At 47.9% G+C, this 26583-nt stretch overlaps 1 protein-coding gene across 2 annotated transcripts; it reads right to left on the reverse strand.

The window, feature by feature from the left end:
- Positions 1–1194: 1194 nt before the first annotated feature.
- drd2a (dopamine receptor D2a) lies at positions 1195–24962 on the reverse strand. Of its 2 annotated transcripts, none has more exons than XM_029172095.3 (8): positions 24708–24962; positions 13116–13420; positions 8729–8838; positions 5167–5303; positions 3673–3881; positions 2892–2978; positions 2344–2728; positions 1195–2131 (listed from the first exon to the last, which is right to left on the reverse strand). In XM_029172095.3, the coding sequence occupies exons 2-8, from the start codon at positions 13386–13388 to the stop codon at positions 1935–1937; spliced, it is 1398 nt and encodes a 465-aa protein (XP_029027928.1). In that variant the 5' UTR covers positions 13389–13420; positions 24708–24962; the 3' UTR covers positions 1195–1934. The 2 variants fall into 2 exon arrangements, with proteins under 2 accessions (XP_029027928.1, XP_029027927.1); XM_029172094.3 differs by lacking the exon at positions 24708–24962 and adding an exon at positions 24350–24697.
- Positions 24963–26583: the final 1621 nt, after the last annotated feature.

Here is a 26583-nt window from a genome sequence, read left to right on the forward strand (position 1 = left end):
ACAGCACACAACTGGAGATCTCTGCATCTGCGGCATCCAGAGCCCTGCCAGCGGCGGCGGCAGTGACGGATCGTCCTCTTCAGCCTGCCGCACTGTGGTTGTGATTGCTCACGGCAGAACAGGAACCTCGGGAACGTTCCTTTTGTTGTTGCTTTGCTTTTTCCCCATCGCAAATGATGCAACTCTTCACAGCCTTTCGCTCTAAAAGTATCAGTGACGTCAGCCACTCACAAAAGGCTGCAACACAAAGCATTTGCACCGTCCTTCCTCGTCCACAGCACATTTACATCTATTGTGCATGCACACGCACACACACAACATACCATACGGTGACTGTGATTCACGTTGCCACCCACACAGTAGAAACCAAAGCAGTAAATGCTCCCTTTAAAGCCTAAACGAGATCGTCAGGTAAAGAGGACTCGCACAGGTGTGTGTCAAAGCAAAAGCAGTCTCAGTGTCTCCTGTAGGTGCGGCTACAGTGGAATGTGCCTCAGGAGGAGCCAATAATCACAAAGAGCTGCATGGACCGTACTGTCTGCACACAGAACATGATGAGGGTTAATAAAGTAACAATAAGTGATGTGAAATCAGTGGATACGGACGCTGTGAGGTTACGGTACTGACGCCAACGAGGGTCTATTTCACGTAAAGGGAGCACGGTGTCTTATAAAGAAAAATCTGCCCTAAAAGACACTTGTCGACCCCACGGGAGTTTTCAGACATGGGAGTTATGACACAATCTCCTGATCCTGATCATGTTTCATTCCAGGAACAGTTGGGGCTGTGATTTCAGGCACTGAGGTAAATTTGGGGAGCAGTGGACCCAGGAAGCGCTCCAGCCCCCGACCCACTACTAAGACCCAGCACCTAAAACACACACAGCTGTGTTGCTGTAACCATTATTTCCATTTTACCAAGTTCACCTCCTATTTTTTTTTTTTTTTAGCAGAAGCCCAGGGGAGACGCTTCAGGGCCTGCACACATCCTCTTGATTATACATAAGCTCCAATGTCCACATACAGCGCAGGTCATTATTTTGCTGTGGGACAACTCCACTGCAGCATCTCCTCCAAGTTACTTCCAATAAACATCATTAATCATCCGCGAATCAATACTTGGAATAAGAGGCGAGTTGTTGAATAATGATAAGTTTTTTTGTACACAGTGAACAGTAGCATTAATGCTGCGTCGTCCAGTGTCTCATAACTTTCTTTATTGGACATGTTGTGTAATCTTTTATTTAAACATACATTTTATGAGAAGTAGAGGGGCAGTGTAGCATGCATCACATTTCCATTGCAGGCATATAACAGTTATTATGTTAAGAAAACTATGTACAGAAAATAACATTATGAATTTTTAGTTTATAAAAACTGGATGTTGGCGTCGCCACATTATACAGCAGGTAAAATGTCTCTCGTCTGAAACACACATTCTAATCAGTGGTAGGTTTCATGAGCTTATGTATCACTTTGTAACACTGCGATGAACACTGACTGGATGAGTGTCAATCATCAAAAAACGTGAGGTTCACACACACGACGGCAGTCTGCGCTTTGCACGTGTGCTGTATGTATACAGATGGCTCCCGACACGACAAGCACGATGAGCTGAGAGAACGACGGTACGGTTTCTTTTTCCCCGTGAGAGACGGGTCATCGTTACAGACATTACTTGTTTGTACATTCAGTATCGCGGAGAACGGGGCTCCACCAGCAATTCACGCACAGAGCCGACCTGTTTTCCTGCCAGTCCCTCGGTCACTCGGCTCCGCAGCTTTAAAAATCAGCTTGCGGTTTCTCCCGACCCCCCCACTGTGCGTTTCTTACCCTAGAAGGATGAGGTATTCGCCAGAAGAGAAGCTTTTGTTCATCGCTCCTCGCTCGGTCTGATCGCTCGAGTGGTGATGATGACGACGGCGACGATGCCGCTCAGCAGTGCAAGATCTTGATGAACGCCTTTCGGAACTCCACGTTGAACGTGGTGTATATGATGGGGTTCACGGCACTGTTGACGTAGCCCAGCCAAGTGAAGGCGTTGTACATCTCGGCGGGGACCTTGCATTTGGTGCAGTGCGTGTTCAAGATGTGCGTGATGAAAAATGGCAGCCAGCATATGATGAATACGCCTGAGGACACGCGAGAACAAGACCAGTGAAGAATAGGGGAGCGTTTACACGATACACGTAGAATACAAGCAAACATTTCTTTAGGTTGCATCACTTTCTGAAGAACTGTCAAACTCTGATCTGGGTTCTCATGAAGACCGGATGCAAATTAACACGCGCAGCCGAGGATGGGTGTGAGTTGGGCAGAAGCTTAAGTAGAAAGCAGGACTTACCCAGGACAATAGCTAACATCTGAGTGGCTTTCTTCTCCTTCTGCTGTGAAATCTTCCTCTTGCTCATGGTTTTCACTGAAGTCTGAGTCTTGCCATTCGGTAAAGCCTGAGCCTGGAACGCCTTGGCCACGATGGGACCCGGGTCCCCCAGGGGCTCCTTGGCGGGATCGCCGTTCTTTTCCGCCTTCTGGATGTCCTCGGGGGGCGTGGGGGGCGCGGAGCTGGGGCTGGTGTTGGACTTGGGCATCAGCAGCTGGTGGCTGGTGGCCGGGGTGTCTCCGAGAGCACACTGCCGCTGCTGCGTCTCCTTCTGGCTGCTGCCGCTGTTGTTCAGCTCGTCCAGCTCCAGGTCCTCGCCTTCATGGACGACGTCCTTGATGAATATCTGAGCATGAGCGACAGGAGACGAATACAAATCAGAATTAAATGGGCGGGTGAAGATGGTCATTATTTAAATATTAGGTATTATTATGTTATTAATAATAAACAGGCAATAAATAATTTAATAATAATGTTTTTGAGATTCCACCAACAGAAAAAACACGCACCACTTTCTTCTTGTTGACAGGAAAATTCCCATTAGATTTAACAATCATGGTGCACAGCCTCACGTCCTCTGGATGAGTGCACTTATCCTGGAACGCAGCATAAAACAGCAGTGTCAGGGCAGGACCAAGGGTGCAATGTCAAAGGCACAAAGGCTTTCCTGACGCACGGGTCAAGCCAGGCGACGCCTGCAAAAGTTCTGTTTAGCAGTAACTCGATCGGCAGCGTCAGAACGCAGCAGCGTAAATATCTCACACCAGACGGAACCAAGTCGATCCAGAGAGATTTAAATGACACTTTACTTAAATGACTCCGTAACGATTATACGCCCGCGGTAACGCTCGATGCGCTGCCTTCACAGATCGCTAAGTGACGTAGGAGTCTCAGCCACGGGGTAAAGCCGTGCGCGGACATGAGGGATGTAAAGCAATAGAGGAAAAACATTGCTTGACTCCGAGTGCAGAGTCCACAGAGTTTCACTATGTCAGTAAAATCAATAGCTCAGCACTAAAGGTCATTTGAGGGCTCGTGTAATTAGTGTTGCGTTATGGCGGCTGACACTTTAACGTAGCAGGTCATTTGCATAAATGGCGGAGGCTGTTTTTCACACGTTCTCCCCCCGTCGGGTTTTCCCCCGTTTAATGTATGCTGCTGTTAGTGCGACTGCTGTGCATGAGCCCATGAAGTAAGAAAACTGTTTAACTTCCATAAAGGCACAAATGAGCCGGAGAAATGAACGAGTTCCAAAGAGGCACCGTCCCCGCTCACGCTCCGCCTGCTCACCTTCAGCGCCGTGACGGCGTCGGTCTCAGCGGCCTGACAGACGCGCTGCTTGGGTTTGGTGTTCACGCGTTTCCTGCGCTTCCTCAGGACCACGTAGATCTGCACGTAGACCAGCAGCGTGATGATGAAGGGGACGTAGAAGGACACGATGGACGAGTACACCACGAAGGCCGGGTTGGCGATGACGCACAGAGACTCGTCGCGGGTCGCTGTGGACGCACACAGGGCAGCGAAGGCCTCGTTCTGACACTGTGACTCAGCAAGACAATAAAATCTGGAATTTTGTTTGTCTTGAACTCTAACCACTGGGTAGCTCTGATTTAAATCTCATGTGGTGTTTACATCCAACCCTTTTCTTCCCACCACCCTCTCCCACTGCCTCATAGCGCCTCTAGCATATCCCTGATGCTGCCACCGGGCTTCCATCTGCTGCCAGATGCCCACATCACATCACCCCAAATTTAGACCGCCTGTTAATTTTAGATCTTACTGATTTACTTCAAGTCCAGCCAAACCCACCCCAAAGCCGCATCACTGACTCTTCGACTCCCAGCAGCGAGGTGACAGGAATTTGGACAGAGTCGCACTGTCTTTGCACCGCTGGGACTCTGGACCCAAGCAGAATGAGAAAACTTCAAGCCGGAGGCGGCCTCGGATTAGCTAAAGGTCGTCGCCACGCAGACACACGAACGGCAACATCCAATTCATCCTGCAGATGCTGCACATGTCACATGTTTGTGGAGGGTTTGCGTAGTTATGGAATATGTCCAATTTAACACCTTCAAACCTTGACCCACTATAAAAGACTATAAGTTCTGTTGTTCGGTCCTTGACCATTATTTCTGTGAAAGGTTCACTGGTAAACTCACTGCCTCTACGGAGATTACATACTGAATTGCTAGAATATCCCATTATTTTCCCCACATGTTGAAAAGTCCTTGAACACACTGTTCTCCCCATCCAGACGGAACACACGCTCATTTCTATGCACATGAATTTGTCTCTGTGCGGTTGGTGCGCGAGGGGGTGAAGGAGACGCTGCACAGTCCACTGATGGCAATAAAGCTGCGGTCGCAACCTGAGTTTTCATTCCGAAGGTAACGACAGCAGAAATATTTCAAATGTAAACAAAAAAAAGGTAATTGTTAATTTACCATGCTTCAGTTTCAGTGGTTCCTCCTCGGCTACAGAAGGCAGTGAGGCTCACAAATCTATATATCCAAGTGCGTCAGGCACTCGACGCAGGGGGATAAGCAGAGCTAGCAAAGCTTCAAAGTGACAGGACGCGAGCCAGAGGAGCTGCTCGGTAACAAGTCTGAGCCTTATAAAAGGCCCTTAATCAGAACCTGCCCGTGCCTAAATCCCCTGTAAAAGCTGCTGTTCTTTGGAATAAGCCGCCTGAGGTTCCGTGAAGGCGGCTACATGCCAGCTCGCCTGTCAGGATGTTTATGTGCCCATGATTGGACGTGGCCACTGTGCGTACCGCACTCTCACCTGTGTTATTCAGGCCGAACAGCAGAGGACACGATATGGCGAAAGACAGAACCCACACCACAGAGATCATGACCGTGACCCGTCTCCTGGAGCTGTAGCGAGTGTTGTACAGCATCGGCATGGCCACCGCCGTGTAGCTGCGAAGGGGAAGAAAACACGCAGTGTAAAAACATACTGTATGATCCATGCATGCTTCCAGTGCACTTCGGTTCCTACACACGTCGTTTGCGCTAAAGTAGCTCTTCAGATACTCGAGGTTCTGTGAAATCAGGTGTTTTCCAGCAGCGTTTGCAGGAAGAACCTCATCCGTTAACCTCGCTGCGCCGCTTGACCTTATTAGCCTGCAACAATCATCAGGAAATGCACCGCTCCTCACACTTGCTGCCTCATTGATTTCTGTGTAATGTGCTCAGGCGCCCCGTGGAAACGAAGCAACGCGAGCGAGCCCATAGCGGAGGATACGTTTAAGCTAGCTGCAACGTTCCGCGCGCATCCCGCAGCTTGTTCAGCGCGCGGCCATCGCAGTGGGCTACGCTAGCATAGCGAGCTGGGTCAGAGCAGGCTTTGGGCCGGCTCCACGTGGCCCGCTGTGCTGACACAAGGCCTGAAGATAATGAGTTTCTTTGGGAGCAAGACGAATGTTTGGACCACCTGCACCTATAGCACGATGTTGCAGGAAATAGACCTCCACACAGGTGGTCTGCGCCGTCTATACGGCATTGGATAATAATCATCCACCTACAGTAAGCAGGTCTCACATTGAGACTGCTCTCTTTCACATTATCCAGTAATGAAGTGGAGCTCTGAGACTCGAACTTGCATTCTAGGCTGCAATCATTTTGAGCTATAACGTATCTAATCATGGTAAAACACAAGGTAAGGAGACCACCACTTCCCCAAATGTGCTTTGTTATCTTTATATCCTGTACACACTAAACTTTAATACTTATATTTATTAAAACTAAGCCAAATAATGAATAGTTTTCCTAACTCGATGTTGCTGGCAGCCATTGTTACATTTTCCTCCTATCGTGGCCCGAGAGTTGCATCCAGCACTGGAAGGTTCAGCACATAGTACATTCAGTCCGTCTCACCGAGTGTGAGTCACCGAGAGCACACTTCAACATTCATGCGAGTTCACTGATCCACTGATCTGTGCACAGCACCGAACCCAGAAGGACGACTCCGAGCTAACGCTGATCTGGAAGCTGCAGGTGGAAACTGGCGCCTGTCTGCTAACAAGCTTTCGGACTAAAACTTGGAACGTTGTAACAGTTCCATTCATCCTGCACATTTACATGTTATTAGAAGAACGCAACCCCAGCACAGAAATCTACACATTGATACATATTAAATAAAATATATATCTAGTAAGTTAAGACCTACAGTAAACGTCTGACTTCCTGTTTAACTATTTGACCATGTAACTAGAGTTGTTTTATTTAATCATATTTTGCATGTGTATATACTAATATCACTTTCTGTCCATTAGGCGTGTGCTTTCACAGAGGAGGTGAATAGTTGATTTGATTGTCTGATTGAACATTGTTAGGCAGCACTTCAACTCCAAGCGCTGATCATCGACTCATTCTCTAACAACTAACCACTGTTGCACAATTACTCTCATTTGTATGGGTGCGTACTTGTATTCGCATTCAGACTCACACAATAAAGTCCCTAATTTGATTCCTCCCTGTTGGCTCTTTATTGGTAAATTAAAAGTGAGCAGAAAAACAAAAACAGGCCTTTGATGTATAAATGATGAAGCAGCCCGAAGATGCTGAATTGATTAATGGAAATAAATGCTCTAAAGACTCTTGTCTGAACTTTTAGGAAATAGACGCTGAATTACTTGAGCATTAAAAGCGATCGCAGCCGTCCTTTCAGTGATTCACATGATTTAGTCTTCTCGCATACGCAGCCAGCCAGGACGTCGTATAAACAATATCTAAATGTAAATGTGGTCGGCGTTCCTCTTCCGCCGCCTGTGACATTCTTTACATACACACAAACACTGCTCTGCCATGAGATTACAGCAGGCTAATTAGATTTTCCTCACATACAAGACACATTTGTATTTAAATTCAGTCTCTTGAATAAGAGTTGACATTGTGTCAACTCCTGACAACAGTGGATAATTATTTTGTATACAAATTTAGGATGAAAATGCAACCAAGTAGAAAATCATTTAAAATCTGATATGATATTATGCTAGGAAATATTGCCTCGGCATTCTTTGGATTTATTCATAATCAATCCATTCTCACCAATAAACCAATTCATATTTTGGCTGTTAACGTCATGTGATTGCTTCCTCCAGTTTTAATAGTGAATGCTTCAATGAAGACCTTCCTACAGATGTTATGAACGTTAACATGAAGGCCCTACAGTTAATTACTACAGTAAATCATCATGCGTCCTTTACAACTACACTTATTTTTGGGTTAATTAAACCCAGAAACACTCACTTTGTGGCACAACGTGTCACGCGTGCAGTTCTATTTAATTGGAAATTAGAGAAAAAGTTATTACTACAGATATTAATCAGTCAAATCGGATCAGCAGGTAACGCTGGCTGAAAGAGTTTGAAACTGATTCTGCATCTACAGTAATTTAACTTATACCTGGCTCTTTATTCACAGGTAATGTGAATGACCATGTGTTCACCTTGTACATTTGATAAGCTCGTGGGAATTAAAATGTATTTTATGTCAATAATAATGACATTATGGCTTATGTTATGAGGCATATTATCCTCACCTTCTGCATCGCTGCAGGTGAGGCAGAACAGAGCAGGGATTATGACTCAGCTGTCATTATATTAAGCATTTAAAAGTTTGTCAATACAGTCAACAAAGTCAATAAAAGTTATTGAAACCCATTTGTAAGGTTTTATTTTTCTCTTTGTTAGCCCAATGGGGATGTGTGGGCTATTCTGTTTGTCGATATTTGCAGTCATTTATATACTTTTCAATATAATGACCTTTTGACATATTGATATCTTTTAAGCACAATTAGGCCATAAAATATACGGCTGCTCATTTTCTTATTATTGCTGGCTATCGAACTGAAGCCTCTGCTTCCATTGAACCTTTCTTCTCATATACCCTTTTATTTGGTTGAGGATCATTGTACATATTATATGTTTGACTTTTTCACGTGCACTTAAGCCCAATAAGCCCAATGTGGACATGAGGTGATGACAGGTAGGACATTATTTCTGCACCATTAACGCAGAAGCTCTGTAGAAACTGTGGAGGAAGTTAACTCCACACCACTAGTTTGCTGATACCTGCCTGTTATTTATATTTTCATGCAGCCGTAGTAAATAAGTCTGATCGGGTTAAAGGTTCACATGAATATACATGACATAAAGGTGTTGTGTATGTTCAAATCCATATGTGGAAATGCCATTTAGTCAGTAAATAGGCATACAGGGTTTGCTGGTCACGCATCAGCAGCCAGCAATTTTCCTTTGATATTCAGGAGGTAACGATTACCGTTATGAATCCACGCGGGAAGCATGGCAGCAAGAAAAGACAATCTGCGGCAGCAAACTCACCGATCGATGCTGATGGCACAGAGATTGAGGATGCTGGCTGTACACATCATCACATCCAGAGTGACGAAGATGTCACAGTGGATCTTGCTGAAGCGCCACTCGCCCACCACCTAGGAGAGAGAGAGAGAGCGTCAACGAATGGCAGCCGCGCGCAACAGTTAACACTACAAAGTCACTACACCTTGGCAGGAGCAGCGTGTTTTTCTCCTGCAACGAGAAGCAATTCTGACAGTGAAGCGCCCCTTGTATTAGTTACACGCCGGAGAAGGAAGAAAGAGCACACGTCAGCCACAGACGGAAAGAATCAAGCTGATGAAATGCGTGAAAACGTCGTGTTGGAAGAATCGTCTGTTTTACATATTTTACCATAACCGTAGAGCAGAAACGTTAGAGCTTCAACATCCACTGACTTCCAGCCTCAACTTTAATGCTGATACACTGTGATCGTTTCTGTCACATGACCAAAATGGTCACATGATGTAAAATCTAAGAAACATTATGACTGTGGATAAAACAGCTTGTTTCTTTAATGCACCCAGGGGTCTCCAGTGTGACAGTCGTGAGCTTTATACACCCGCCTTCCGCCCACTATAGATTATCCTGATGGTTAGTGAGATAATTATTCCTTAACATGCATCTCGCTGTGCGTTCCCAGGTGGCGCGTAATCAATCGCGTGATCGAAACCCATTTAAATTCATATCTGTTTTCTGTTGCGGGTTCAATCTAAACGATGAAAGCGCCGTCGCCAGTGACGGTGTGGTTCGGTGCCACGGGGCACGTTACGGTCCACCCGCGTCATCCCGTGACTCTGGATGAGGACGGGCAGACGTGTGGGTCGAGGGGCAGCTCCTTTTTTCAGGCCGGTGATTAATCATCGTCCTGTTGTCTTCATAAAACAAACGCTAGCTTAAAGAGCTGGATGTTGTTGTTAGGGGCCACGGAGACTGCAGAGCATCCTGAGGCTAATGAGTAAGACCTGCATGGGTGTGTCAGACCTCCACTGACATAAACCATGCTCCTAACTTTTTATGTTTTAAGTTTAAGTTATTTTAAAGAGAAATCCAAACATTGGACGGACTGTGGGACAGTTTCTACGTATATTTTCTTTGTCAAACTTTCCCACATGGCCTCATTTGGATAAGGTAAAATGTCAGGGAATAGAAAATGCAATAATAATAGCAAGTGGCTAAAAAGTACTATTGGAGGACTCAGTTGTAATGAGGGTGAAATGAAACAAATGGCCCCTGTCTTTATACCATTCAGAGCAATGGCAACAAACTTTCAATAAAAGAAAAGCACTGAGAGAACCAATGACTGGACTGTTGCAATATTAACCTGCAAACCTTCCATTATCCATACGCACATAGTGGATTTTAATGTGAGTTTGCATTATTCTTGTAGAGGAGAATGTCTAATGACCATTCCTTTGAAAAATGCATTTCTCCTGATTTTTGCAACTCGCCATCGTCCTGAATGCTGATTCTAAGGGTGTGTAAACTTCGCTCCTGATGTTAGAAAGCATTTTGCATTTAAATGACTTGAATGAAGTACGGGAATGCAGGAGGACTCTGACTTGATTCACATAATTCATCAGACAGTTTAAAGACAGCTCTGTGTGTTTTTAAAGTCACACATAGTCATCTGAACGTGTGTTGCTAAGCTTTTATGACTCGGTTTCATTCATCTCGACCGGCTGGAGGGAACTATGAGTGTCCATGTTTGATTGACAGCGGCGTAGCAGAGCTGCAGCACTTGTCACAGTCAATGACAGTGCGTCCTTAGTGGCATTAAATAGCAAAGAACCAAAACTAAACCAAGCCCGCGCCTGTTTGCAGGCACGCAGCTGATCAGCTAAAAAGCCCTTTATCACAGGAACCGGTGGAAACAGGGCGTCTCTGTGATAAATGTGTGTTTGATTTGCTCGTTTACGCGGCCCAGGAGCGCGACAAGACACACGATCGTGAGACGTAGCAGCAATGCTAATGAAGCCGGCTGCTGTCTGGCTGCGAGTCCAAATGAATACGCATGAACACCTGATTTTGGATGTTATCCAGCAAAACTGGTTGGTTATCTGCTTCTTCCAGGTCATACATGCTAATGTGGGTAAAAGACTGTAGGAGGCTTAATTTGCCTTTCAATCATTGGACACAAAATGACACGGACCTGTACACTATACCTTGTATGACACAGTAAGAGGCTGATCAGGTTTAAAAACTTAAAACATACATTTTACTTTGTTCCCTGTTGGGTTCTGATTCCTTTTTAATGGTCAGTACAACTGTCATGTTAAAATCAGACAAACGTCCAAATCCAAACACATACGGAATGTGTATTTTCCTTTTGGCAAACAGCCAGTGACCATATTAACAATGAGGCGTCTATAATTAAAATTGAGAACGCCGCTGTGTAGCTGAAAGCCGTTTGAACACGTAGATATGCAACACGTGGGGGTGGGGGGTTCAGACAGCCGTCTCCATTCAGGTCAAAAGGCCGGAAAGTGAAGCCTGCGCATTCCTATCTATGAATTATTGTCCCAGATTGTTACACATAAGCTTTGAGGTTAAAGTGAACGCTAATATATAAAGGAAAATTCTTTTTTTCTCTGTGTTCTACAGTGTGTAACTATTTACCATGTACCAGTAGATCTACAACCATTTATACTGTATATGCTCAGTTTTCATTTGAATTCTCAGTTTGTTCCGGTGCAAATGCCCCTCGATTTACATGGATTGATAAGTGTTAAGCTTTACTTTTACACAATTAGTCGAGATGGAAAACCACGGACATGAATTCTTAACTTAGCATTAGGTCTAGATCGCCACTCCATTATAGACATCCTGAATCTGTTGAAACCAGACTCTTGTGTGACTCTGGGAGCATCTCTGAAAAAATAACGCAACGCGTGTCACGATGACGTCATCAGTGACTGGCGAGTTCAGCCAGAAGACTCAAAATCAATGGAACAAACTATGTGTTACGAAGTGTGAAGTGAACATTTACTAGGCAGCGAGGGTCGAGTAAAACCGTGCTATTGATTTGTCCTAATGAAAAGGTACAGAAGGTTTCTGGCGCTTGGTGCAAGTGAGAAACAAGAAAACACAAGCTTGTCCTGAAACCTACTCCTTAATAGAATAACATTTGAGTTTCACAGTGTCCAACACAAAATCAGTGGACAAGGAAACAAGCCTTAGTGGTTTCTAACGCTTTGCTTAATCATCTTCATGTAAAAATGCTGAATTGACACTAGTGGCTTGTCCTAGAAAAACTGAAAGACACTAAAGAAGTGTCCTTATGACCAGTTGCCAGCAAACACAGGATTGTGTTTTTGTGTCCAAACACATGCTGCGACTTTGACAAGGGATCCGGTGCGCCCCATGATCCACACGTGCCAATAAACAAACACACCTGTGCAATTAAACCATTTTAACCCTCGGGGGGGGACCCACTTTCTCGCCACGCTGTAAAAATGGTGTTTTGAGTAAGTTTCATGTTACAATCTGGGACTTTGATTAGCGGCTGATTACGATCCGACTCCCACCTCCCTCAAAGGCTTTGATGCCGGCTCCCGCTGTGTGTAGCCAGCTGCCCGTGTGAAAAAACCCACCGGAGCAGAGCAAGTAAACAATCGCCAGTAAAAACAAACACAGAGCGCAGGTCACGTGATTCGCAGACAAACAAACTTGTAGATGCTGCCAATAATCAAAAAGGACTTTTAAATTTACTGGTATCAGTTATACTGTACCATCGGGATGATATATAAAATCAAAAGGCCTCATCAAACGCCGTGTGTGGGTCTGAGTACCGTTACCAAGTAACATGTTTCATCATTACTGTGCTGGAAACAAACACACAGACACAGGCTGAGCCCACGACATCCTATGTGATCTGAGTGATAATCACGGCGACCCCCTGGGAGACCCTTTAGTCTCAGCCCCTTGCAGTGGTCTCAGATTGCTTTTCTCTACATCAGACAGCGTGACCTAAAGCCCGATGCTCAGAAATAACCCCCGGGGCTGAGACGATAGACAGAAGAGACGAGCAGCGGCTGAGAGATGGTCCGGGGAGATATTCTTCCGCCAGATAGCCCCACATCCTGCCGGCCATCGACCCGGCAGATTGAAAACGATTTCATGCTCGATGCGAGCGTCCGTTCTGTTTTCGTCGGCGCTGCTGAGCGGGTATCGGTGCGTCAGCTGCACGATGCATCGCGACGTCAGGGGGACGCGTGACCCCCGGCTCGAAGCGGCCGGCCTGGCATTTGCCGTTGTCACACGGGGCCGCTTTTACTAGCATCACGAGACAGACGGCACCGGGTTGGCCCCGTTTCACCTTGAGCCTCTAACCTGCCGATAAACGTGGCTACGGACTCCACGGAACCGGTCCTACCTCCAAGTAGACCACCCAGGGCATCACCAGCGTGGCCACCAGGAGGTCGGCGACGGCCAGGCTGACGATCAGGTAGTTGGTGGTGGTCTGCAGCGCCTTCTCCCTGGACACGGCCATGCACACCAGCACGTTGCCGAAGACGATGATGAAGATGAGCAGCGTGAGCAGCATGGCGTAGTAGTTGTACGGGTGCCGCTGCTCCGGGCGGGTGGCGTTGAAGGTGCCATTGTCGTAGGAGCTGTCGTTGTAGGCATACTGGGTAAACACATCCATTAGCTGTGAGTGACGGAGGCCGGGAACAGGCCCTGGGAAAACACACACGGAACCAGAGGGGGAGGCAGCGTTTCACCAAGCAGTATGCAAACAGTCCGTGAAGAAGCAGCAGCAGCGGCAGCGTCATGAGCTAATCCGTATTCCTGAGGTCGTTCCTTTGGAGGAGCAACGTGTCTATTAATCTCTTAAACTCTGCTGCACACAGTAATGGGCTCCTCTCTATTAAATTATAGTGCTTTCAAATGTGTATATAATGATGTAGGAAGCATCTACAGAGCTTCAGTCTGATGAAACTACAGTATAGCTATAAAAACACTGGAAATTAAATCTAAGGCAGGAGTTCATGACTTTAAGGGTCATTTAGGAAGCAGCGCAATGTATTTATTCAGAGCTTCATGAAAAGAAAACACAAGGCACCGATTCTTGGACTGTTCAGCGTGCAGCGTACGGTTTAGTTGTAACTGTTTGTGTACTCACGCAACACAACACTGTACATGACGCTCACATACGCTCACAGCCTGGATCTCCTGCCTTAACATCTCTATGCCGCGAATCATTTCCACGGCGCGAGTCCTCTTTGTTTATTTACATCACTTAGCGGTTCTGACAACAGACGCCGTCCTTCTGTCAGATTTACTTGCGTAATTCGGCGAAGCCCAACACTTCCAGCCTAATGAAGCTTGACGCCTCGACATCAAAAACACACGGGCAAAGCCTATTTCACAAAAGCCTTAGCGGAGCACTTCCTTCATATCTGTGTGGATTAATGTTTATGTCATCCTCCATTTCCCAGCTCCATTTTCCTTCTCCCTCGCACCCTAATTGGTTCCACGTTCTTTCAGGCGGACGCTCCTGCTGACTGAGACCTACTTCAAATCCCACTTAAATCTAACTCATTTTACCTCTGTTGCTAATTTAATTCTCGCAACCTAACAATTATTTTCATAGCCTTGTAATTGTTTTTGTAGGAAGATGTTTCACTTCTAATTTTATCTTGTTGCCGTTATCGGGTTCCGGCTGCTACCGAGGTGAATATCATTAAAAAACAGTGAATGAATTGGTTGGCTGTTCTAAATTTACAGGAGTCTAGGCAACAGAAACTTGCACTGTCGGCGTATTTTGAGTCGCAACGCCACCAATTTGGGCTGATGATCGGGATTTAGTCTCATCCTTTCCAAACGTCTGTTAATGACGGCTCTGTGCACGACTCGAAGCAGCAGTACAGTACGTGTAAATAATGCAAATAAACAGCCTTTTGCCGTTGAAGCGCAATTGTTGACGATGAGCGGCCGAACGATTTGTCTCTGTAGGTGCACGTTACAAAGTCGAAGCCATTTCCTGCAAAGTGTGTGTGCGGACGTCTCTCGGCTCAGCGTGGAGGCAGAAGCGTGTGAGGAATCGTGTCCTACGGGGAGCGGCTGACTCTGGAAGACGTCGCCTGCTCGCAGCTGACTGGGACTTAACTTTCAGCTGAACTGAAGATATTTTGACGCGCGTGTGGTTCTCTGCTACGGCTCCTGCATTAGAATCGCAAGAAATAAGACGCGTTCACTGGCAAAGGAGAAGAGGAAAAACACGAAGAATCAGCTTCAGCATTTTAATGTAAACGTGTCAGGAGATGAGTAAAAAGTGTGAATTTGCTTGTACTCATTAATCTTGTACTATGTGAACGTAGGCAGAGAACTCATCATCAGCTTTGTGCCATGTCGTCCTGCAGCGCTTGACTTTTTCACAGTCTCTTCTAAAACCTGCCGGCCTCATTGTTGACTCGCGAAGGCCAGATTCTTCACAGATGCCTTTGTGTTCTTTCACAGCCTTAAACTGAATGAACGCCGCGCGGTCGCACTCACGAGTCCTTGAACATCCCCGTGCGTCGGGGCACCTTTTACTCCCGAAGGACACGCTCGCGTGGCAGTCGGAGGATTTTTAATAAGGTTGAGCACGTCTGACCGAAGGTGCACCTGAATGTCACTGCACTGATTAGATTAGCGCGCGTTGGCACAATTGCCCCGGCCTTAACGTCGGGAAGTGAAAACACTAAAAAATGAGAGGTTCGGTTCAAGCAGCTAAATCTGTGGGATCTTTTAATGTCCACATCGCGGGTCTCGCTGTTTACGCGAGCCACGTTTTCGGGGCCGAGTGGTGAGCTAATTAGTCAGCCACCAGAGGAGGGCAGAGGAGCGAGGAGAGAGAGGGAGGAGGAGGATTTAGGAAGAAGCCACTGGGGGAAAGAGAGAGAGAGAGGGAGGAGTGCTCCTGTTAGGATGTGTAAGCATCGCTCTGGGGCACCAGTCTGTGTGTGTGTACCCTGCAGATGCCCTGCGCTGTCTAATCTTATTTATTTACCCGTGCTACTTCTTTACTTACAGTACGTGAGACCGATCTCACTCGCTGACCCCATAACTGGTGCTTCCTTAGAAAAACCCAATAGCTCCTCCAATGCTTCGCTCTCCTCTAACGATGCCCTCCGTGATCCGTGCCCGGCGACGGTAACGTGTGATATAATAAATGTGAAGCAATGGCCGCCCCGTCTCTGCAGGCGACTCGGCAGGTGGGGATTACCTCAAACGCAGCGGGTACCTGCTGAATGCTAAACGCGGGGCCGCGCCGCCCATTTGAATGCAGCGTCACCATCTTCCTGAACACACTGTCTGTGTAACAGCCATCCTCCATCTCAGTGCTCTCTGTGTTAGAGGAGCATCACAGAATGACGTTATTTTAGCATCCTTATAGCAGAACGTGCTAAGGACCGAATGCATTTTCTGCTATAATGCTAAATTCCGAGGCGTCAGTCAGACAGACTCAGCATCTGTGCAGGTGAGCGACATCTCGGCTCATAAGCCATTTATTATTGAAGGCAGCGTGCGAGGAGGTGGACACGTTGGACGGTGGGAGGGTTTCGTAAGTCCGGCCTTCAATCTGGTCCGAGCCTCAAGCGAATGCGTCTAACACGACCACACAAAGTTACGACACTGTCTCCACAGCCGCTCACACGTCCTCGTTACGTTACCAACAGTTTCATCCTGTATAAAAAGCCCTTCGTGGCTGCACTGGTTGGGATCATTGTCGTTTCCGGCAGCCAGAGTCGCCCACACACCCCACGCAGAGCCTGTCTCCCTTTCAGCATCATGATATTTGTAGCAAACCCCCCGGGGGCTGCTTTGTAGTATTTACTGTGCTTATGCTAATTTACAAAAGTGATTTGCTCTGACCCAATTGATTGCTAATCCAATGCTTGTAAAAAAAAACCTGCACAGCACTGAATGAGCAACACCTGCACTCGCAGGTAACAGTTTAACCTCTTTGGTCTCTTTCTGCAGAACTGGAACCTTGAAACACTTCAGCAACCGTCATGGCCTCTTGGATTTGACTCTGGTTTTGTAAAGCACTGCCCCGTGTCTTACTCTGAAGAGGCGTCCTCTTCTTGGTCAATCTCTGAGGCGACTGCACGTGGAGCGAACGACTGCAGGGAACAAGTGCCGTTTGAGAGGTGCTTAAAATTGTTTTCTTCCCCCGTGGCCTTGAGGATTTCGTATATGCAATTTGGGATTAGCAGCAATGCAGCTTAGAGGGAAAAGTAGGAAATGAAATAGTAAATACCTGATGCTTGACAAACACAGCTACAGCAGAAAAGCTAATAGGACGTTGCCGGCGTTCTGCCACAGTAGCTGCTTGGTTAAGAGTCACACAGCAAAGTGACACTGGAGAAAAATAACTTACGGTAAAAACTGGACTAAAACCAAGAGATGTCAAAGCGGATCAAATGTCTGTTCTCTGGTTCTGGTTGTTTTTTGGATGTGTTAAGTCCACGACAACCGGTCCAGCTTCAACTTTACATAGAGTGCACTCACGTGATACGATAGAAAAAGTTGCATTTGTTTAAAGGCAGTCGCACAAAGAGAACAGAAGTCAGTGTTGACAATGTGACATTACACACATGCAGGTTGATTGAAAACCTTTATTCCTTCCGAGGAAATCAGGGAACGGGAACTTGTCCTTCTTGAATTAAAGCGTTCTCAGATTGAGGCCTTTAAAACCTGCACTGAGCAGCTGACAAGCAACATTTACCTCCCAAAACGCCCAAACAAGCAACTGGTCTACAAAATGTGCAAAATAAAGGTGTGAATGAATTAATAATCATGATAAATATAGTAATTGCATCAATATAATGCTCTCAAAGTCACAATTAAGGCCGATTTCCTCCAGCAGAGACTGACTTCTCCTTGTTTGCGGCGGCCGAACTGTCTCACTGATCAATACCAGTTCCTTTGCAATTATTTTTCTAGGTGCTGCAATTTCCTGCTCGGAAAACACACCTCTCAGTGCATTCTGTTTTCAAACCCTGGGAAGACGGGACTAAAGAGAAGCAAACTGTCACACGACGCACTATTTACGTTTCGCCTGTTGTGGCGTCTCCGGAAACGCTCGAGTAATGAGCCGTCGCTCTCGCGGCTTTTATATGAAACGAGCGCGTGCTGTTTTGGTCTCGTCGTCTATTTGGGGCGAGAGCCTCCCGGCACCTGCCACCTCCATACCGCTGCATTATCCTCTTAGCTGGGAAAGTGCCGCGTGGAATGTAAATAGGAGCAGCGGTCAATGCGATGTGAAGGACCCCCCCCCTCAACACATATGCTCACACACATGAAATGACCACGATGCTTCTGGGAAATTTAGCTTCAAAGCAGAGCACACAATCAGAGGACTGGAGCTGCTCAGTGGGTGTTCTTCGTGTCCTATTAAGCCGGCAAACTCCAGGACGTGTGAAAGCACAGTTTAAAGAGAATCAAAGATGCTACATGAGCTGAAATCATGAAATCACACCCGGGCTGTTGCATCATTTGCTTGATGCGTAGTAGTATGCGAACGTAGTCTAATTACTTTGGACTTCAACTCGCGGATCTTGTTGCACATCGTTGTGCTCATGTCAGTAACTGGAGCCCAGTGTGGAACGTCACACAGCGCCACAAAGAGCGGTTGGGGCTTTAATAACGCTCTTGCTTTGTGCTCGGCCGCACGACCGTCGCCGGCGCAGCCGCGCGGCTCGCGGATGATGAGTGGTTTCTTCAACAAAAGAGCTGCGTGCGACAGACAGACACGGCACGTCAGGTTGTGGCTTCTGAGACAGACTGACACTTTTAAACTCTTTATGAACAATCACAAAGAGAACAGGGATAATCATGAGTATTATGCCTGAGACGCACCACTGCTATTATTGATCCCAGTTGCAGACGGGAGTCGACAGAGAAGCAAAGCGTGTGCTGCTCCTTTAAAGCAGCACCAAAAAACCTCACAATGGATTTGCAAAATGTGTGCTTGATCATTCAACAGAGCAGCATGGTCCTTCATCCTCAATCGTGTATTACAGGCTAAATCATCTCAACCAGGTGCAGGAAATGACTCTAAATTGTCTTATACTGTAGCGTCCAACTTTCAAACTCTCTTGGGATAAGTTCATTGCAGGTAGATGACGGAAAGCTAAGACCTATGGGGAAAATGCTGTAAACCGTGACTGTGTTTGGGCTGAAGGTCCAGAAGGACGTCTCCACTGATCTTTGGCCTCTATGGGACGTTTTAAACCCACCAGCTCCCACAGCTTCTACCTCTTTATGCAGTTTAGAGCTTTATATTCAGCCGAATAGCAAGTCGTAATGAGCAGAACGTATTGAGTCACGTGTATGAATGTTCGTATCGACAAAGCATCTAGAACGCTGCCGCTGTCATTTCGTCTGCTGTGGTATCGATTCCTAACCGGCGGAGCCTCCTGAACTGTGATGGCAGCTTGTGTTGTGACAGCAGATACCTCTGGTGTGACCTTTATTGGACACTGGTTTTAAGCCTCTGCATGAACACTAATGGCACGTTCGAAGCTTCTAAACAATTGCACTTGTGTGACAGCCCGGAGAAGTCACCACCAAAATAATTGAAATAGCTGCAAGGCTACTCTGTGGACGAGGTCAAAGGTCGCGCCCTGGGCACAGCCGCCCCTGAACCCGGTTGTACTGTATGGATGACTTCACAGAGGAAAGGAGGTGAATCAATGGGTGGAGGCTTTTGTGATTCTGGCACACATTGTGCACTAATGTAGCTCTGCTGTATGATCAATGTGCAGCTCAGCAGTGACCGAGTCCAGTTCTCCCCGTTAAACAGTTAGGACCCGCCGCATCCAACCCGGTGACCTCTGACCCCGGCCCCGCCTGCACATCAAACCATCATCTACCTACCGTATGCAGCGTTGCCTGAAAGCAGGAGGAACTATGGGACCTTCCTGGGTCCCCACAGCGGGCGACAACGCTGCTAGCAAGCTGCTCTAACTGCGCTAGGAAATCAGATAAGAAGCACCAGCGAGAGCTCGTCTCATGCCCAGTAGCTGCAGGTCTGCATGCAGAGTGGATTGGCTTTCTTTTATCGGACGCGCTGAGGAGTTTTATTCCGGGAGGAAGAGTTGACACAACTGCTTGCAAAAGCAGGTTCTAACACTTACCGTGAGGAATGAGCGGTCCGTCGCAGGGAAATGAAACCACTAAAGTCTCCAGTCTAAAGCCGTGCATGCGCACATGAACACACCTTACAAGCAGTCCAAGTTTGTTTCTTCCTCTGTGTAGTGTAACATTGGAGCAAACCTCTGTTCTCGGGGTTCGATCCCCTCCTGCGATAGCCTTCGTGCTAATTAGCTTTCTGTCTGCCGCCGCCCTCTTAGTTGCCAGGTCGGAACCGGTGATACGGGCAAAGTCAATGACTATCTTGTGAATTCTCATTCTGGGAAACAGCTCCCCTCCGCTGCCCTGCGAGCGCCGAAGCAAGTCATCAGCTGCGCGGCCGCTTTGCACCGGCTGACTGTGTAGGTGGAAGCCGCTATGACTTTTACTGCACTGAAAATAAACCTGCTCGCGCCGAGAAGCAATTCCTGTGTTATTATCTTGGCGTTGCAATTATGCCCCTTTTCTCTCTGCACTTGTCATTACGTTTTTTTTGCAGCATCTACAAAGGTGCACTGGGCTCTGTTGGTGTCCTTCCGGAAGAAGTGCAATAAATAGGCGCCGCCGCATTTTGTTTTGCCACAGCCTGGTGTGTTTCTGTGAAGGACAAACAATTATCCTTTAAAAATACAGACAATAATTATGTTCTGCAGCTTGAAGAATGCGCTCTGTACAGTACGTGTGATTATATGTCAACTCTAATGATCCGGACGCTGCTGTTTAAATGGGGAAAACAAGAAGGGACCGTCTCCTTCAAGGTGCTTTTCCTCCACGTCGCTAACAACAAAAGTCAAGCCGGAACCGCGCCGCCGTCCGTTTGACTGACACCTAATAAATTGCATCACTGGAATTGACATGCAGAATACAAATTTAACACTTACAGGCGACTCCGTGCGCTGGAAGCGCCACCGGGGGAAAACAAATGACACGCCGGACGCCGCCCAGGACGCTTCCAGACGTGTAACATTGAGAGGACGGAGGAGAGGGCTTAATGAAAAGCGAAACGAAGCGTCCTCTCAGACGAAGCAGCCCCTCAGGGCGAACGCAGCACCTACGTGTTATTGATACAGAAAATCTCGCCGCATGGATTATTGATTCGGCCATTAGCCACTCAAATTAGGCCAAAAGGGTAAAACTGGTGGAGCATTCACCCACCTGAGGGGGAGGACAGAGGCCGGTAACAAGCCTCCGTCGACCTCATTAAGTTGTGGGGAAGCTCCAGCCGCTCCTGTGAGGAGGAGGAGGAGGATTGCTCATGCACCGCTCGCTGTTCCTCGGTGACATGCCGCCAAACGCACGGCACTCGCCGATGGCAATGGGTGCCGAGTGTCCCCAACCCCTGCAGAACAGAGGCCCGCGGGCCCAGGACGCACCGAGCGCCGCTCCAGACGCCGCTATACAGTACCTGTGACATAAGCTAACTATAAACAAGGCGCTCTCCACTGTTCCACACTTCCAGTCACAGCTGGTCAACATCTGGAAGAGGTTTTTGATGTTTTTGTGGAACACTTATGTTTTGATGCGAGAGCTGATGTTACTGCCAGTACCTTTTGTATCTAACTAATATATTCATTGCAAATGTCATATCTAAGCTTCCAATTGCATCGCTGTCAGTTTCACTGAACTTGCTGGTGTTGTGATGGCACTGCAGCTGTAGCACACAGGTGCCCCTTGCCAAGACGGAGCATGGACGGATTCCCGCTACGTCATCGTTACGAGCCGCCTGGCAGACGTCCGGGCGCCTTTGACCTCCTTCATTGTGATTAGTTACATCTCTCTGCCATTCGATGCCGGGTGGGCGGTTCTGCCACACAGCCGAGCAATCCGGTGAAATATAACTCAAGTCAAACGCGGCTGCAAAGAACGTCCCAGACGAATGGACGTGTGAAGCCCCCCCCCCCCCCCCCCCCCCCCCCCCCTCGGGGCGGGTGTTTAATTACAGGTCCTGTTACAGATTACTCCAAAGCCGCTTCCTGCACGCCGGCTTTATTTCCAGCGAGGAAACAGTTTGATTGAACATTAATTTATCAAAGCTTGTGCCAAAAGGTCACGCGGACGGGAGGATCTATGGCGTCTTTGTTCACCAAACACAACGCTCCCAGACTCTTGAGGGAAATGTCAAGGAAGGCGCCACTGAAGGGCTGCTTAGCTCAACCGCAGCTTTTATGTGGCACTCGACAGCGGCGGTTGGGAAGAAATGGTTCAAAGTGTCACATGAGTCATGTTGTGACAAGCCGACGCGTCGCCCCTCTTTATCTCGCTCTCACCTTTTAATGTTCCCTGATATTTCGAGCCTCGTAAGCGAGCGCCGTGAATCGCTCTCCTTTCTCTCCGCACCTTGAGGGTCCGCGGGTGTATCATCCGGATTACACATGTAGTACACAAGTACTGTAATAGTACTCTTCATACAATGCACCATATGACTTAATATTATTATATAGAAACATTCACTGCTAAAAAGTGGAGTCAGAGGAAACTTTCTCAGCGTGTGAGCGTAACCTGAAGCATAACCAGATCAGGAGGCTTCTCCTATTGGCTAATTGGCTCCTCCGGCCTGTCAGTGATGGCGCTGCTCCCTGGGGCCCTGATGTGTTTGACGTGCTAGCGAGCCGGCTCCAAAGAGCGGCGAATACAGGCTAGCTAGATGTTTTCACCCCCGTGCAGCTAAATGATTCAATGATTCTTCAATGCAACGCGGCCGCTGAGCCATCGAGCGCAGGAGGTCGAGGTGCTGCTGCTGCTGCCGGAGGAGCCGCTGTTTACACTCGCTGAGGCCATTTTAAGGCCGCACTCACTGGGCTCCGGCTCCCATTCAAAAGGTAAACTTAGCTCACTTAGCTTTCAACGCAAAGGTCAGACAGCGTTCTGCCACGGCACCTTTCTCCCCTACAGTAAATGCGTTCACACAGCGACACAGCCTGGTGCCTCATAAAAGTTTAAAAAGTGGGAGATCACAGGTGTCAAAGATGTGCTGTGCTGATGGTTTGCACGTTGTGCTGAACCTGATCACACTCACGCATGTGAGAGTTCCCTGGTGAATGACTTCCAGGAGTGTCTGTTTCATGGAGGAGGGTGTGACCTCACAGGCTGAGTCAAGTTTAGGTGCAAAAATCCTATAAATAAATAACTTCCGTTTGGGTTCATCATGGGTTCATTAAAGTATTGAACATGGATGCAGCAATCTGTCCTCGTCCACTCCATCAAATGCAAAGCTTTTATTATATGCGGCGATGTGGAATCAGAGTCAGACAAATGTCTGTTTTGGAACGGAAACCGTCTCGAAGCGCCCGATAAATCGTTTTTAATAAAGCCGTCCGTGTCAAACAGCCGCGCTTGACAAGCGATGCGTCAGGCCGCTCTGCCGGGCTGATTTCCACATGACAAAGTCAGAGCCATCACAGAGGCTCCATAAAATCCATACGTGTGAACAATGTGTCTGCAGACAGTCGCTGGCTGGAGAGCAAATGGGCTCCCGGCGTCAGCAGGTGCCGTGACATTTAACTGGAGATGGATTCGTCGGGAATCAGCTTTATCTTTTTCTTGGCCCTTTGCAGTGACAGTGGCAATGATGCGGCCGGGTTAATTGACCCGGCTGAGCTATGGGGAGCTGCATGGCTGCTGACCTACACAACAACAGTTGACCAGACGTCAGCAGCGGGGACTTATGATGCAGTTTGTCATGTTTATTGTTTTGTTTCCTCCTAATAAGTGACCAGTGTAAACCTAAGCTGCATTTCAAAATGGCCAATCTGCATAATAGGCATTTCTCTATAGACGACGATGCAACAGCAGCGTATTGAATATAACCCATGGGTTAATTAAAGGCGTTATCACACACGCGACGTGCGCCGGCACAGATTCATCGGCAGAGCTCCACGTCGCGCAGCCCGTTCCTTTGATCCCGGTTATTTTAAGTTGCTCGAGCCGCTCGTCGGTGGGACGTGAGACGCGCTGAGGAGCCAGCGCAGCAGTCACCTGCCCCGCAAGACGCGGAGCACCGCACGCTGATCGCCGGTTAAACCGGGCGATGGGGACAGGCGGGACACACCTACCCGAGAACGAGGCTCACGCCTCACTTGGAGCACTTTTCACGTCCACGCACCCAAAAAAAAGCTCAATCACGCTCATTAAGTGAAACAACCTCAAAGTATTGGCTCGGTTCGGAGACGGGGAACGCGCTCCGGGGCGCAGCGACTGTTCCCACATCAGCGGCAAATTAACCTTGAAAGTTAATATTTCAGGGAACACGACCAACACATCACTTCCGAACCCCAGACAGAGGACGCTGAACACCCCACGGATCCCATCGGACGCGATTGCACGCACCGTACCGTATTTGAACGACACCTCGTTTTTTCATTTAAATACATTTCGTCATGTAGTTGTCCGTGCAACGCAACCAATCAGCCCGTGGAGCATATGCTTGTCTTGTATTCGCCAAGTTTGCCACAGCGCGTAGGCAGAAAAGCCAAACTAGCGTCTTACCTTCACGCCATAAGTTTGACACAATCCTTGTTTTTACAGGAACCAGCTGTTAAATCCAGGCGCATCCGCAATTATCTCCCACCGCGTCCTGCGTCTGCTCTGCGCATCTTTCACTCCTCATAAGCGAACGGTGTCTGCGCAGCGGCTCGGGAGCGAGGCGCGAGCACAGGTAGGAGAACCCGCACGATACGAGGCGGAAAACACACAAATTAAAAAAAAAAAAAACTTCAATTCACTAAAGACCTCGAGCGGTGATTTTCCCGCCCCCCGTTGTTGGTCTCGTGAGAAATGACGCGGGGGCTGAAATTGCGCGGTGCCAGTCTGGGGTCCAAGCGCTTTACGCACGCGACGGAGTTACCTTGTGTAGTGAGGGAGGCAGGAGACGCGACGACCGTGAAGAACTCCGGCGAATCGAGGCGGGGTTACGTGTGTTTCGACCCTACGGGGACCTGTTCTTTACTGTGCGTGTCATTGCGTAAAGGCTTGTTTCAACCTATGTTCCCATCACTTCCACCGATGCACTCTCCGCTTTTAAATAATTAGCAACTAACGAAGGAAGTAGTGAGGAGTCATTCCAGTAATAACTGAGCAGTTAAGGAATATGGAAAACAGCGCACGTGTTACGGTAAGAAAAGCGGAGCGGAGCGATGAACGCATATTGTGCATTATAATATGTATAATACCCACTTCCTCCCATTTTCTCTCCTCCCTTGCGCTACAAAGAAACTTTATTGAACAACTGAATTGTGGGTCCTCGGAGCTCTGCTGGTTTTCATTCTCTCCGTTTACACATGAGAGGCTTTTTGAATGCAATTAAAGGCAGTAGCTGCAAGGATTGAGAACCCGTGCTGTCCCCACCAGAGCAAAGGCAATGCATTTCATGTAAACGTACACTCATGTGCATCCAAAGCAAACTGTGCCGTGGCCACCTGCCACAAACAAGAGGAGATGTACGATCGTGTTATCACATCTGTCCAGGTTCAGAATCCATCTGTCTGTGTGTGGGTGTAAAGGTCTGCACTCAGGGTTTGGGTGACGTGTGGGGAAATATTAACAGGGGCATTATAATATTAAAGAAGGATTTATTGTTGTCTCTGGGTTAGTTTACACAGGCCAACGAATTACACTGGGTGTAGCTTGGTACCTCAGTTGGTTGAGCAAGGCTTGGGAAGCACAAGGTTGCAGGTTCAAGTCCACCCGGGCTGCAGGTGTGTCCTGTGTGGCATCGACCTGCTCCTCCAGTGGATCAGTTGGATGAAGACGACCGATTTTGTTGTGATAATGACTAATAAAGGCTTTCTTCAGGTTTATTCTGCTTCTACCACTAAAAGTGTTCGTTGTTACCTTTAGTCGCTGCTGTCCTCACTGTGTAAAGTTCAGCTGAATGTAACACGTCTAAAGGATACAGACACAGATACAAACATTCCACGTCGTGTAGTACTGGAAATAAGACATTCAAGCACGAGGACGCGACAGAAGCCGAGCGCAGAGGCTGAAAGCTAGGAGTTAATGACAACACCCAAAAGCTGCTCCGCGGACGTCGTTTCGCAGATTAGACAGAATAGTGGATACGAGCGGCGCGTGGGATCTGCCTCTGTGGGAACGGCTTTGTGAGTTTGTGAGTTTGTGCTCGTCTGTGTGTGTGTGTGTGTGTGTGTGTGTGTGTGTGTGTGTGTGTGTGTGTGTGTGTGTGTGTGTGTGTGTGTGTTCGCCAGCGTGCGGCCAAATCACAGTTTAGACCTTCTCGCTCACACATCCATACACCCATGCAGTACACACGCACACACACACACACACACACACACACACACACACACACACACACACACACACACACACACACACACACACACACACACACACACACACACACAGCTTGTTGTGGGAGGCACGATCGCGTCTAACTGCCATAAGGCAGCGTTCGCAGCCTGGCGCCGCCTGATACCGCCTTGATTTGCTCGTGTTGATGTCGGCAGCGCGTTAAAGAAATCACAGCGGCTTTGATGCCGCGTCCCTCGCATCTCCTCGTTATTATACACAGCGGCACCGTCCGCGTGTCACGCTAAGAGAATGCTGCGCGGATTAATTCCACACCAGCGAGCCGCAGAATTGGACGTACCGTACAGTAGCAATGCTAATGTGGGGCAGCCGGACCGGGCCGGGCCGGCTTCAGGAAGGAGCCGGCACCAGCTCCCAGCCAGGACGCATACACCCACACCCACACACCCACACCC

Source organism: Betta splendens, chromosome 13, assembly GCF_900634795.4.
Source record: "Betta splendens chromosome 13, fBetSpl5.4, whole genome shotgun sequence".
Lineage (NCBI taxonomy): Eukaryota > Metazoa > Chordata > Actinopteri > Anabantiformes > Osphronemidae > Betta > Betta splendens.